The sequence below is a fragment of the Vigna unguiculata genome, chromosome 10 (assembly GCF_037176805.1).
Source record: "Vigna unguiculata cultivar grain cowpea cultivar isolate G323 ecotype 2 chromosome 10, ASM3717680v1, whole genome shotgun sequence".
Lineage (NCBI taxonomy): Eukaryota > Viridiplantae > Streptophyta > Magnoliopsida > Fabales > Fabaceae > Vigna > Vigna unguiculata.
This window is the reverse complement of record NC_140801.1, coordinates 42,601,087-42,615,668: the sequence shown is the minus strand read 5'-3', so window position 1 is coordinate 42,615,668 and position 14,582 is coordinate 42,601,087. Positions and strand designations below refer to the sequence as shown.

The window sequence follows — 14,582 nt, the reverse complement described above, 5'->3', positions numbered from 1 at the left end:
TCATATTATTTGTCATTGTTTTCATCTTTTTGTTTTCCCTTTTCACACTATTGTTCCACTTCTGATGACAAAATGTCTCTTTGAAATTTCCTTTATGACCATGAAAATATGAATTAGATGTTGCTATATTCACTTTTGGGAACAAAGCATAACCAATTTAGTCTCAAGGATGTTGCTACATTCACTTCTGAGAATGAGGCATAATCAATTTGGTCTCAACTTTTTCATTAAAAACTCATTGTTTTGTTTGGTCATAAGACGGCATTCAGATGCTTTATTTCCACATTCTTTCTTTTTTCCTTTTTTTTAGAGTATCATCAAGACTCATTACATCTAGATGTATTTCAAAAGTCACAAATTCAAATTTTTCCTTATAATATCAAAAGTCACAAATTCAAATTTTGTAAGGTTTGACTTTTTTAAAACTGACTCATAAAATATTGATAATAATCAAATTTTATTTATGGAACTATAAAATTAATATAGACAATAATAATAATAATAATAAGACAAATATAAAAATTGATAAAGTCAAATAATTTTTTTATCACAAAAAAAAAGAATATAAGAAAATTTGTCAATAAGGAAAAGATTAGAAAGAGCCTGGATTGAGGTACGCAGAGCATTATCCTTAAAGAGTACAGAGAAAACATCTCCACTAACTCAGTTGGATAGCCTTTGTGTTGATATCGTGTTATAAAATAATTAAGAGAAAGAGAATAGAGAGTAGAGACTGAATTTTTATGTGTCATTTATAGATACAAAAGGCAACCCAAGGGATAAACTCAATGGTTACAATACTAATGATAACATCAATAATAATCAATCAAAGGTAACTACTAACAACTCAATGGACATCCATAAATTTCATAACAGATATATCTTTATATAATATCCAATCTAGAACAAAAAGAAAACTATATATAACTTGTTTTATGGTTTATAATCACGTTTATATAATTTTAATTAATTTTAAGTAATATGTAACTATATTTTATTATTTTTTAAAATTAAAAAAAAACTATTGTTTTATAAGAACCATAAATATTATTAAATATTTGTGAGTAGTTTGATAGGATTTATAAAAACTCACACAATAGGTCCAATAAATGTTCTATTAATATATATATATATATATATATATATATATATATATATATATATTAAAAGATAAATTTTAATTTAATTTATTTTTACAAAACTTACCTTCACTGTATAATATATGAGGTATGTAATATTTATGTGGAATCTCAATGATTCTAGTAACTTATTAAAGTATATGAGTATATCTTAATATATCTTTCATAAGGATACGAAGATCATCAAGAATTATACAATATCTGTTTATAGAGGTATTCATCAAAAACTACAGTTTACACATTAAAACCACATCAAGGTTCTTACAATAACTTAAACCAAAGTAAAAGATGATACAATTCTAATTATGTTTGTGACACGTTCTTGCAACAAAGTTATGTAATGATCCTAGTCTTGGCACAAAGACAAAGATGATTCTTCTTGTGTTGGGTAAGTCCTGGAAAGACTTCAAGATCAATGTCTTCCCTTACCATCCCTAGAGGCAATTCCCAATCAAAGGAATGAAGAAGATTAGCAATCACAAGTTCTAATGTCACAATAGACATAGCTATACCAGGGCAAATTCTACGACCTGATCCAAAAGGAATCAGTTCAAAATCTTGTCCATAAAAATCTATATCACTGTCTAAGAATCTTTCAGGACAAAACTCCTGAGGGTTTTTCCAAGCTTCAGGATCTCTTTGAATAGCCCAAACATTCACAAACACAATTGTTTTAGCTGGAATTGGGTAGCCATTGATAACACAGTCTTTTGTTGATTCTCTTGGTATAAGTAATGGGCCTGGTGGGTGCAATCTCAGTGTCTCTTTTATCGTAGCCTTCAAGTAGGAAAGTTTTTTAGTGTCATCTTCATCTAAGAAATCTTTTTTACCTCCCACGTTTCTGATTTCCTCTTGAACTTTCTTCATTACTCTTGGGTTTTTTACAAGGGCAGTCATAATCCAAACTAATGTGGCTGCAGTGGTATCTGTTCCTGCTGCAAGTATGTTCTGAAAGGAAAATTAGTAGTTAAATACTAGTGGAAGAAGGTGAAAAATCTTTTTTCAAGATATAATTCTACATCTGTTGTAAAAATCCCAAATTTCTAATGTAAAAGGTATTTCACTAAGCAAAGAAAAGATGTTTGATTAAAAGGATACAAGTTGTACCTTAAAAGACATATTACAAATCATTCTTAACCAATGTCTCTATCATATCCTACAATCTTTACCCTTGAGCAATGATTACACACTTTGTACTGCTAGGTAGCATCTACACACCAAACCAAAGTAGTTTACTATTAAGTATCAATATCAAATATTGGTATATTGTTTGCTTTAGCAAATACTAAACCCACAAAGGCACAATTACAGATGCTTAACTACAAGCAATTTTACTTCTAAGTAGTAGTTGCTCAAAAGAGTTTACTGCTAAATGTCAGCATTAGGTACATACCAAAATCCACACCCCAACAGAGTACAACATCTTAAATAAACTCTTAAAATATAGGATTTTTTGTATTTGGGGTTGGTTTAAAGTGGAAATTGTAAATCTGGGTTAGTTTTTTTTTTTTTTGTAAAATAGTGTGAAGTCATCAAAGAGTCAGAACGACTTTACAGGTGAAATCGTCATGATATAGGTCAGTTTTCTTTTTTTTTTTTTTTGAAAAAAAAGTCATCATGAGTCATGACAGTTTCAGTGTATAAAAAATTGAAGTCATAATGAGTCCTAACGACTTCACTTTTCTAATACACTGAAATCGTTATGACTCATGACGACTTTGTTTTTTTTTTTAATAAAAAAAAACTTGGCATGTATCATGATGACTTCAGCTTTGATGTTGTCTGCAATCCTGATGACTTCACCCTATTTTACAAAAAAAGAGAGTCAAACGAACCATATTTACAAATTCAACTTCAAACCAACCTTGAAATACAAAAAAAAAGCCTAAAATATTACATCTTATAACTAGGGGCCCTCATATATATATATATATATATATATATATATATATATAAAAGTTGTACTAGTCCCATTTGCTAAGCCTAAGGCAAACGAAACTTCAAGTTTCAATTTGTTGGAGTGAATGAAAATTTCGATTGAATCTTAACTTGATAACTGGATATGAATCTAATTGAATGTTATTAAGGTTTAATTCGTATAAATCAATTTAGGGCATTTGATTAAACCAGTTAATTGTCTAACTTGAATTTAACTTTTAGAGAACTATGATTTTCAAATTATTTGGTTTTTGCATTTGTGGATTCATCTATCTTGATTATTATTGATTTCAACTTTTCTATATAGCTTTGTTTATTCATTCACTTTGAGTATTATTAAGAGCAAATGCAAACCTACTTTAGCATATTGTACTTAATTTCCTTTAGTTGTAGCTAAGTATTATTTGGACAATAAGGTCAATAGTTTTATGGAGCAAGGTGGACAACAAAAGACTCAAAACAATAAGTATGAATTAGGAATAAGGAGAACAAATGGGGTTAAAGACTATATATAGGAAAGTTCAATTTCACTATGCAATTGCTAGCGTGCTCATGCAAGGTACATGCCTAAGAATAATACTTGGTTTGGGGATCATAATGTTCATGTTCTGATAATGAGGTTATCAAGAACTTAATAACATATTAGATATGATTAAAGGTTAACCTGGTAGGGGTTGCTAACACTAAAAATGTTATGTAGAGATTGAGTCAGGTGTTGTGAGCATTACACCTTGGTAGATCACTCTTTATCCCTAAATGTGTATTAAAATGAATTCATAGAATAGTAAATAATTACAAATTGATTTTCATTTTAACTAATGTGGTTTGAATGGTTTCTCTTATAAGTTAGAGAATATAGTTGCAAGTTTTGTTTAAAGGAATACTGGTGTGAAAAATGATTTAAAGTCATCAATTAACATTATTTATAAAATCACAACTATAAAAAAATACGGTGGTTATTTTATAATTAATGAGACGTTATTAATGATAGTTACCTCAAAACTATCACAAAAAAGTCAAATTTCAGAGTTTTAGCAACAGTTACAAGGAGAAACTATCGTTAAAAGTTAGAAGGGAGATTGATTATGGTTCAAATTGAACCATCTGCAAAAGTGTGAGCATCAAAATTTTAAAGACGGTTATATGCAAGAACCATCGTTAAATGCTTTTCCTCTTTAGAAAAATGGTCCAACCTTTCACTTCCTTGTGTTGCGCTCATTTTTTCCTCTTAAACCCTTTTTTTTTTCTAACCATTGTCACCTCCTGATGTCGTTATCATCACCCTATTGTAGTTTTGTCACTCATTTTGTCGTTGTCGGTCATTTAGCTTTGCCACCAGTCTTGTTTCGTATAGAAGGATATGGAGAGCTACACATTCTGAATTTAAACACCCTATTGTTTCTCCATCTAAAAGAGTTTGTCTAAAGCTTTTCGATGGTGTCAAGAATCAAGATAGGAGTTGTGTTATAGGGTGAAATGGGTAAGTTGGACTATATTGGCACAACTATTCCCGGCTTTGAGAAAGTTTAGGCTTTTACATTGGATTAATTTGATATTTTGAAAGTTGTTTTATGTTTTAATACCAAAGTGTCTCAAAACTATATAACAAAATTTATTGGGGGTGAAGTAACAATGCTTCCATATACATTCTAACCTTAGTGTGTGAGAGGATATATGAGAGAATTAAGTGAGCTTATCAATTTTAAGGCCTTAAGATCATGTTTGATAGAGAATTTGAGTGGTGACTCATGTTATATCCTGGTTATATAAAATGTATGCACGTTTTGTATAATTTTGTTTGAGTTTTATATAGGAAGTAACATATTGTAAGTGCTTTATTTACATAATTTATCTTATTAATAAAAAAAATATATACATAAAGTAAAATCATGGTTTCATAATTACAAAACTTTATGTGTGCATTTTCCTCTCAAGTTAAATCTTCAAATTGTAAAAGTCAATTGTGAGGTAACAAATAATTGCAACATTACTTGTATAAGTAACCTTTATGGTAAAGCTAAGAAAGATATAATGAACATGTTAGCTTGATACATTCTTTCATTTTTATGTTTCTCACTACAAGAATGTTACTGTTCAGCTTCCAAAAATGGTGTTGGTCATAATGGGGACGCAAAAGGGTGTGGGCTAAACCTACGCACAGCCCACTCTACACATATTTAAGTGTATTTATAAAAAAAAAATAACTATAAATTAATTTTATCGTCAGCTTGTCCGACACATAATTGAAAAATTCAAGTGTCGGATGCATAGTCATTCAATTATTGGCGTCGACTGGCCCACACATATATCACTTAATTAAAAGAAAAAAAAATATTTAATTAGGTTATGTTTCGCAATCACGTTTCCCCGTTTCCCAATTTCATTTTGGCTCCATTTTGTTCATAGCCTTTTGCTCCCTTTTTCTGCGACACAACAAGTGCCATATTCATTGCATCCGATTTTTGAATGTTTTGCGTCTCATTTCTACAGCAAGTGTGAGTTTAGGGTTTGGAATTGGTTAAGCGAAATCAGGGGTTTCTGTGAAGTGCGAGTTCGTTCAACCAATCTGCCACGAGTGCGAGAGAAGCTTCAATGCCGACGAGTAAGTGAGTAAGTGAGCAAGAAATTCGTTCCCCCTTTCTCTACGACGAACTTCAATAGCAAAAGTGAGCTTTCAACGAGCCACATTTCCTTCCCCCTTTCTCCGCGAGCCACATTATGATGAAAACTTGGATGATCAGCTTGTTCCTTGAGGATGGTACATTTTTTTTTTCAAATTGTGTATACATTTTCTAAAAAGTTACTTTCTTAATTATATTATAGGATACTCACAAAGTTACTTTAGAGATTAATCTCTTACATTTTATTTTTTTCATTTTTCAAGTTTTAGTTGTATCATTCTCTCTTCCATTATAGATTGTGGCTTAGAGGTGGTTGGTACTAGGTTCTACTGCCAATAACTAGTATACGCTAAGTAGTATAGGCTAACTAGGAAAACTAAGAGTGAAATGCTAGTGTAATTTGATCTTAGACTCTAGGATTTTTGTGTGACTTTATTTTGATCTAATTAAAGTCACAATGAAATTTTATATTTGGAATTTTAGTTGTAAATGAAAGAAATCATATGCTGAATTATAGAATTGATTAGATTGCTTGAAATCTATCTAGATGGGTATTGGATGCAGGTTCAAGTACATATGTAGCTTCTGAGATGTACTTGGAAACAAATTGTTCATTTCAAATTATGCAGCCATTTGTGTAGGCTTAGCCGATGCTTGACCGATGCTAACTATTAAAATTCTAATTGTTTGCGTCGGTTAGGCCCATAAAAAGAACCACTGATAGATCTTCGTTCCAGTCATGCATGGGCTTGGCCTACGCATAGGAAATTACATCAACTGTTTGTTGGCTTAACCCACGCATAGCCCACACAAATGCGTTGAATCTTACGTCGCCTTGACCGACAAAAACTATTTAAATTTCTTCACCATTTCAGTTGTTTGTGGGCTTGACCCACACATGCGATATTATTATTATATTTCGTATTCATTTTCGTCAGTTTAGCCGACGATAAAAAGGCTACAACCATGCATCCCCATTTAGCCGACGCAAACGAGCTTTGCATTCAAGAAATGGACGTTAATCACATTGTTGTCGCTAGACCGACACCATCATTATTTTATCGTGGGCTTTTCACACTTTGTGTAGGTTATTGGCCGACGAAAAAATTATGTAGTGTCTATTTAACAACTCTAAATACGATTATTTAAGAATCTCCTCTTTAAAAAATTATATACTCACATTCATCAATTTCTCGTATTTCCACTCTACAACCCTTTTAAATAATAAAATATTAGATTTAACTAATAAAAATAAATATAAACAATTTTAAAATAAAATAATAATTTTTAAAATTGTTAAATAAAAGTATAAAAAAGCAAGAACGTCAACCTAACATGACTCTTATATCTTCAATAATCTGCACTTTATCATTACGAGAAAATGAGTATTTAATATCGATTTTGTTGACAATCAACCCTAAATATATGTTTGTGTCAACTTTATATTATACGTGTATGCAACACTAAAATTATGATGTTAATTAGTTAGTATCAATTTTTAAAGTCGACCCTAAGTAGCATTGGCAAAGCTGAAACTAATTCTTCACCAATTTGCAAATTACATTTTTAATTAAAACAATTAAGTGTCAAATTGGATATTTTTATTGTTTTTATTATTTTTAATATTTATATAATTTGTGTCGGCTTGGCTAATACCAATAACAATAACTTTAAAAGAAATTATATAGTACCTCCATGTTCAAATAATATTATGAGTTAAAAGATTTATCATCTTTGAAGTTTTTAGATTAAAAATAATCTATAATACATATTTAATGTGAATAATGCATATAAATTTAAAATATATAACTTAGTTTCGACTTAACAAATTAACTTAAATAAATATAAATATTAAAAATAAATAAGGTTAGTATATGTTAAGTCAATATTAATCTTATTTATTTTTAATATTTATTTTATTTTTTTAGTGATTATTTAATAAATGTTAAATAAATAAAAAAATTAAAAATAAATAAGGTTAACGTACGTTAAATTAAAACCATCTTAACAATAATATAATTTACACGTGGGAACTAAATTTATGTATGTTTGTTTTAGTGAATGGATGATTTTCAAAATGCAAAACTTCCTTAAGTTTTGATAATAATCTTCTCTCGATTAGGTCACACGTTTGATTTTTAAAAAGTCAACGTAGTGTTATTTTTGGAAGTTTTTGCAATTAAAATAAATTTATATTCCTATTTGGACTTCTCCTACTCCAGAATAATTAAGATTACACGACGGTTTGGATGTAATGTTTCTATAATTTCAGGGTGCTCAAGCTGTTGGAATGGGGAAGGAAGCTCAGAATGTGCCTGTTGCTGCCCTTTTGTTCAGTAAGGCCAATGACATATTGGGGTACTCACAAGTTTAACTCTTAAATTTATTTTTGTATTTTTTGTGTGTGATTCATTTGGTGTGCTTTCTGCATTCAGGTTTGATCTTCTTGATATATGCATCAACGGGCCAAAAGAAAAGCTAGATTCGACTGTTATTAGCCAGGTATGGACTTCAGTCTCTTTGTTAAACTGTTATGTGTACAGTATAAAGTGGCTATCTAGGCTGTGTTTGGATTGACAGAACAAAGGGAAATAGTGTAGAATAGAACGATATTAGTTTCCACTGTTTAGATTGCTTAGTATATAATGGAATCGATTTGATCGGAACCTTATGAAGTTCATATTTCATTCCTTCCAATCCCCCAATTTTGGAGACAGAGGATGGAATGATTACTAATTTCATCATACATTGAGTTCGTTATTGTACCATTCACTTCACAAATAATTAAATTTTTCTATGTTCTAATATAAAGTATCCAAACAATGGTACAATAATTGCGTTCAATTCCCCTGCCCCCTTCTCATGGTCACTAACAGATATTAAAAATAGTTCAATAATGTTGTAGTGAATTTTCATTTAACTTAGAATAACCTTTAATTTATGTTGTGTACTAATTATTTATTGGTTAAGGTACTCTTCCTTCTATTAGGAAAGAATATTTGGACTGCTACTTCTTGAAAAATAAAAAAAGGCGTGCATATATTCTATGTGCGTAAATGGTATATAAAAATAGTGTACTGGAAATTTTCACCCTGTTTATGAATTGTTCAATGATTAATCTAATAAGTATAGATATTTTAAATTCTGAATATGATTCCAAATATTAGAACTTTGGTGAATAAGCTTATATTTTGTTCTGGTTTGTGCTGTTCTGTGAAAAATATGCAGATTTAAATGTGGGAATCACAATAAAACAAAAAATTTATTTAAAAAAAAAAAACAGCAGAATAGGTCTTGATTCTTACCATAACTGAGGCCAAAGGTCCTGCGAATTTTTTTAAAAAAAATATTGAACACCTATGGCTTCGGTTCTCCCAGACCCGAGGCAGAAAAGAGACTTTATGGCCTCGGGTGATAACCGAGGCCAAAAGGGGATGCCTTTTGGCCTCACCCCAATATGCAGGCAGAATCACGAAAATAACCGCGACCGAAAGTCCTCACTGCACTGGTGAACCCACGAAGGAATTTTTGCACAAAATAAAATTGTTAGATTTCCATATTGCATCAAAAAACACAATTCCCTCCTTAACTAAAGTGGTGGACTCCACCTAGGAACACCACTACCAGAGCCTATCCCAGTAGCATGTGTTGTGAAACATGTTAAGAACTTAGTTGTATTCACTAATGTAGTATCCAAACACTGCTAATATATGTGTGCAAAAAGTATTGTATGGGTGACGAATTAATTTTTCTTTAGTTGCATGTTAACTTGACATCTCCGAACTAAATAATTCAAAAATTGTCTTTTCCACAAAGTCCTTGTTTCTTAAGTAGTTCATTGTCATTATGTTAGAAGTTAATTTCAAATATCTATTAGGGAGGGAATTGAGTTTCCTCTTGCACTTTCCAAGTGTGTCAATTTTTATTTTTGTGCAAACACTCTTCCGTGGGTTACAAGTTAATTGCTCTTCAGTTGCAAGTTAAGTTTAAAAATGTGACAGCCAAGTTTTTCCCCGAATTGCACCTACACCTTGGGGTCTGGTAATGGTGTGCACAAGTGGGTTCCACCACTATAGTTAGTAATGGAATGTGTTTCCTAATGCAGTCTGGAAATCTAGAAAATTTATGTTGTGCAAAAACTCCTTCGTGGGTTACAAGTTTATTGCTCTTTAGTTGCAAGTTAAATTTAAAATTGTACCACATAAATTTTTCCCCAAATGCGCCAAACCTTATGGACCCAAGTGGGATGGGCTCTAGTAGTGGTGTGCACACGTGGGGTCCACCACTTTAGTTAGGGGGGAATTATGTTTCCTAATGTAATATGGAAATCTAACAATTTTATTTTGTACGAAAACTCCTTCGTGGGGTACAAGTTAACTACTCTTTAGTTGCAAGTTAAGTTTAAGAATGTGTCAGCCAAGTTTTTCCCCAAATGCACCTATTCCTTGTGGACCCAAGTGGGATGAACTCTGGTAATGGTGTGCAGAGGTAAGGTCCACCACTTTAGTTAGGGAAGGAATTGTGTTTCCTGATGCAATAAGTAAAACTGACTATTTTATTTTGTGCAAAAACTCCTTCATAGGTTACAAGTTAATTGTTCTTCAGTTGCAAGTTAAGTTTAAAAATGTGTCAGCTAAGTTTTTCCCCAGATCTCTGACCAGGAACAAGTAACACCACGTTGAGAGAGAAGATGCAAGGAGAAGACCAAATTTCTATCGAGGAAGAAGACGAATAACACCCTTCGTCACCAAAAATCTCCCAATGCCATGCGAGAACCCCAAAAAAATATGAACACCTAAAGTCTTCGGTTAGGGATTGCAAACTTGACACTAATATGAAGGGGTTGTTTTTGAAACTTTGAGGTTATGGGTTGTAGACTTCAAACGAGAAGGGAACTTCATGGGTTGTCAACGAAAAGTTAAGGAGAAAACAAAATAAAACCTCCCTAAACATAAACATTTGCTGGGTGTCTTTGTGGGTGCAATGGAATAGGATAAGGGTTCCAAAATGGCAGCAAAGGATTGAGATCGAATCTGGGAGCTTCCACAAACGGGATAGAGATTGGGTAATTTTGAGTCCAAAAATGGAAGTTTCAAGAAACAACAATGAGAAATTTTCACATGAAAAGGAAAAATTGGTTTTGTTTGGAAGAATGGAGGTAAGTGGATGTGAATTTTTCCCACCACGCGCGTCTGACAGTTTTACATCTCCTTTACCATACTTTACCTAAAAAAGTAATGCCACGTTAGATAGTAAAAATAGTGATAAAAAATAGGAGTCATCCAATCGTTTTCCAAAATTTTAAACCTATGTAGTTCGTCACTGAATCAAAATCCTCCCCCAAAACTTTACCCAAAATAAAGTTTTGCTGAGGGTGTGGAAGTTGTCAGCGGAGAATTCCGGCGAGGGAGGTTAGAAAGATTGCATTCTTCGGACCGTATGGTCTTCTCCAACAGGTTAGGTTTCATTCCATCACATTCGTCCCTTTTCGTCTCTACCTTGGAATTAATGTATATTTCCTCCTCTTTCATTAGTTTTGGAGCTAGTTACTTAATGTAAATAACTAATCGTTTACTTAATGCAACATCTTTTTTATTTTGATAAAATATTTAATAGATTTTCTATTTTACCCTTTTCCTTTCTGCATCATACTAAATTATATCTTTAAACTTGTTAAAATTAGGTGAAGGGTGAAAGTATAAATGGTTAATGCCAGTTAAATGAAACAAAAGAATTTCATCTAATCATGGAATTAATTAATTTTTGGATTCTGTAGTACATTTATTGCAAGTGCTACATGTATTCTTGAGAGTTGTCTTTTTCTTTTCCTTCTTTGAATCTGTTATAAGGTCAGTAAATCCTTAGTCATTCTGCTATATTTTCTTAGTAACGTTTTTATCATGTAGTCTTTTTCATTAAGAAAAAAGTTACTAAAAGTTTTTTTTTTATAATGTTACTTTTTTATAAAAAAATGTTATTATAAAATTTCGGTAAGATTTAAAAAATGTAACTATAAAATTTCAATAACATTTTAAATATTACACTTTTATTAAAAAATTATCACTTAAAATTTTTAGTAACATTTATATAAATGTCTCTATTCATATGTGTAAATGTTACTAAATTTTATTAGTAACATTTTTCATGTTTTAGTAACATTTTTTAATGTAATTGTATATTATATATCTAATAGTGTATACCCATATGAGAACATGTTTTAAAAAAACAGGAACATTTTCCTGTTTTAGCTTTTCTTAATTGTGTAGTTTTGATTTATTGGCATGAACTTTGATCTACTCTCCTTATGTGTTTTTATTCAAATCTTGAACTGATCATTTATCTGAGCAAATAATTAATTAATTAATTAGCTAAAAAAGGTAATAAATTAAAGAAGATAGGAATTAATATAGCATACCATGAGGACCCCTTTGATGTGATGAAAAGTGATATCAATAGGAAGCGAACGATCATTCTTGAGTTGAAGCAAGACATCAACCATATCCTTTTCTTCTGCATATTCTCTATTCGGATCCATGTGTTCATCAATCACATCTTGGTAGAACCTATCGAACTCACTGAAATTTCGTTCAAGACGAGCATGCAATCCTCTGAGTTTATCTACCCAACCCATCAATGGAATATAATCAGAAACAAAGAAGGTACCCATCATAGCCTGAAGCTCATTCAGCAACACATGGAACCTACTCTTCTCACTTCCTTCATCCTCGTACCTTCTCCCAAAACCAATTCTACAAACCATAGTGCTTGCGAAAGAAAGTAACAGTTCACTCAAATTCGTAACACCCGAAGAAGATGCATGCCCACATATTTTTTCGATCATTTGCTTCACCTCAAACTTTCTTATGTAGGAAAAGGTAGACACACGCTTGGAGCTGAAGAGATGAACAACACAAATTTTTCTGATTTCTCTCCAATTTTCACTGTATGAGGAGAATGCAACCTCTGACCCATTGTAGGAGAGTTTCTGCTGGCCACGTAGTTTAGGTCTTCCACTGAACTCTAGGTCATGGTTTTTGAGTACCTCTTTGGCTAGTTTAGGTGAGGAAATTACAATGGCTGCTCTTAACCCTAATTGAAGGGAGAAAATTGGTCCATATTTCTTTGAGAGTTGCCATAACTGCAGATAAAGAATGGAGTTATCTAACTGATGCAAGTTTCCTATGATTGGAATGCGTTTAGGACCTGGAGGGGTGGGTGAGTTCTTGAAGGTTCTGAGATTATGGATGAAGAACAAGAAAAGCACGGTGAGAATAACAAGACAGAGAAAAAGTGGTGACAGCATTGTGAAAAGATCAGGTGTAGATCTTATCTTCAATATGTGGATATAATGTTAATTCCTCCTTATCCAACCTTTCATAATGTTTTTAAGAGTGCATACACTGATGAAAGATAAAAAGAGAGAAGACGGAAGAGAAATCATATGATGATGCTTTAAGAATCTGAGGAAGGGGTAAGAACAAAAATAAAGAGGTGAAAGTAAATTGAAAGAGAAAAATGATTGTATGGCGATGTTAAATTGTTACTCGATAATATTATGGAAAAAGAATATAACAAATAAAAATGACTAGTTTGTTCATTTTTTTTTTTTGGTAGCTTACAAAGATTGAAATTAGATTTTTATTATATAATTTTTTAATTGATATTTAGGATATTAATTTTGCTTTATATATGTTGGGAAAATCAAACTCACTTTCTTTTCTAAAAGGACTTACGAAGATGCTACTCTAAACAAATTGTACATGAGTGATTCAGTAAAATCCGAAATTACTGATACAACACAAAAACCGAAATTACTGATACAACTTGCCCGATGGTCCGTACTGCACGAATTTCTTGGTTTGATATTGTGAAAGGAAAAGCTGAAAGTCCCGAATTTGAGCATTCTCAACAACGGAAGTTGACCTTCGTATGAGAGGAAGAAGTACAGGAAGTCCTCTTCCAGTAAAGCATTTGACATTCGAAATTGTGTTGTGCAATAAGGCAAACCGAAAAATAACATCGGAAGTCCACTTCTGTAAGAGAGATACATATCGGAAGTTGAATTTCAGTGAAGTATGTGACTTCCGGTTACATTTTGAGGTAGAATATTGACTTTCGAATATGGATTTTTGAAAATAAAATAAATCGGACGTCGACTTCCGATTATTTAACTATTGTAGAAGTGGTATGCTGATTCTCTTCCATAAGTGAATAGGAGCAATTGCAAGTGACTTCCCGTTCTATAGAATTTAGTTCTCTCCAGAAGTTCACCTCCGTTAAATGTAGAAGTTATCATTTTTTTTGTTTTAATTGGTATTTCTTATGTTTTAGTATTTATTTATACTTTATAATTTTTTTATTTATGTTTTATGTTTATTTATTTTTTGCATGAATATTTCATTTTAATTTTTTTATTTTCTATTGTTTAACTTTTTTTTTGTTTTTGTTTTAATTGGTATTTTTTTATGGCTTATTATTTATGTTTTATTTTATTTATTTATTTATGTTATATTTTATTTTATTTTATTGTTTAATGAATATTTTTATTTTTTATTGTTTTAATTTTATTTTGTTAAATTGAATTCTATTTATTTTATTGCTGAATAAATTAAATTAATCTTTATTATGAGTTAAATTGAATTTTATTTATAAAGAAATAAACTATAAAGAAAAAGATTATTTAGTTTTTCTTTATAAATTAAATTAAATTTTATTATGAGTTAAATTGAATTTTGTTAACATATGCACAAATTTATTTTAATAGGCAAACTAAATTATTCTACTTTTCTTCTTTGAATACTTAATAAAAAATCTTTTCTAACAGCACTTACTTAACTAAGTTGACACGAGAAATGTACCACATTCACATATATTATTTAATATA

At 31.0% G+C, this 14,582-nt stretch overlaps 1 protein-coding gene across 2 annotated transcripts; it reads right to left on the bottom strand.

Moving 5' to 3' along the window:
- Positions 1-1,329: 1,329 nt before the first annotated feature.
- Positions 1,330-13,104, bottom strand: LOC114166137 (cytochrome P450 83B1-like). 2 transcript variants are annotated; one of them, XM_028050807.2, is made up of 2 exons: positions 12,114-13,082; positions 1,330-2,087 (listed from the first exon to the last, which is right to left on the bottom strand). In XM_028050807.2, exons 1-2 carry the CDS (start codon positions 12,999-13,001, stop codon positions 1,473-1,475), a joined length of 1,503 nt encoding a protein of 500 aa, XP_027906608.2. In that variant the 5' UTR covers positions 13,002-13,082; the 3' UTR covers positions 1,330-1,472. The 2 variants fall into 2 exon arrangements, with proteins under 2 accessions (XP_027906608.2, XP_085524359.1); XM_085668233.1 differs by lacking the exon at positions 1,330-2,087 and adding an exon at positions 7,673-10,924 and having other exon boundaries at positions 12,114-13,104.
- Between the last annotated feature and the right edge of the window lie 1,478 nt (positions 13,105-14,582).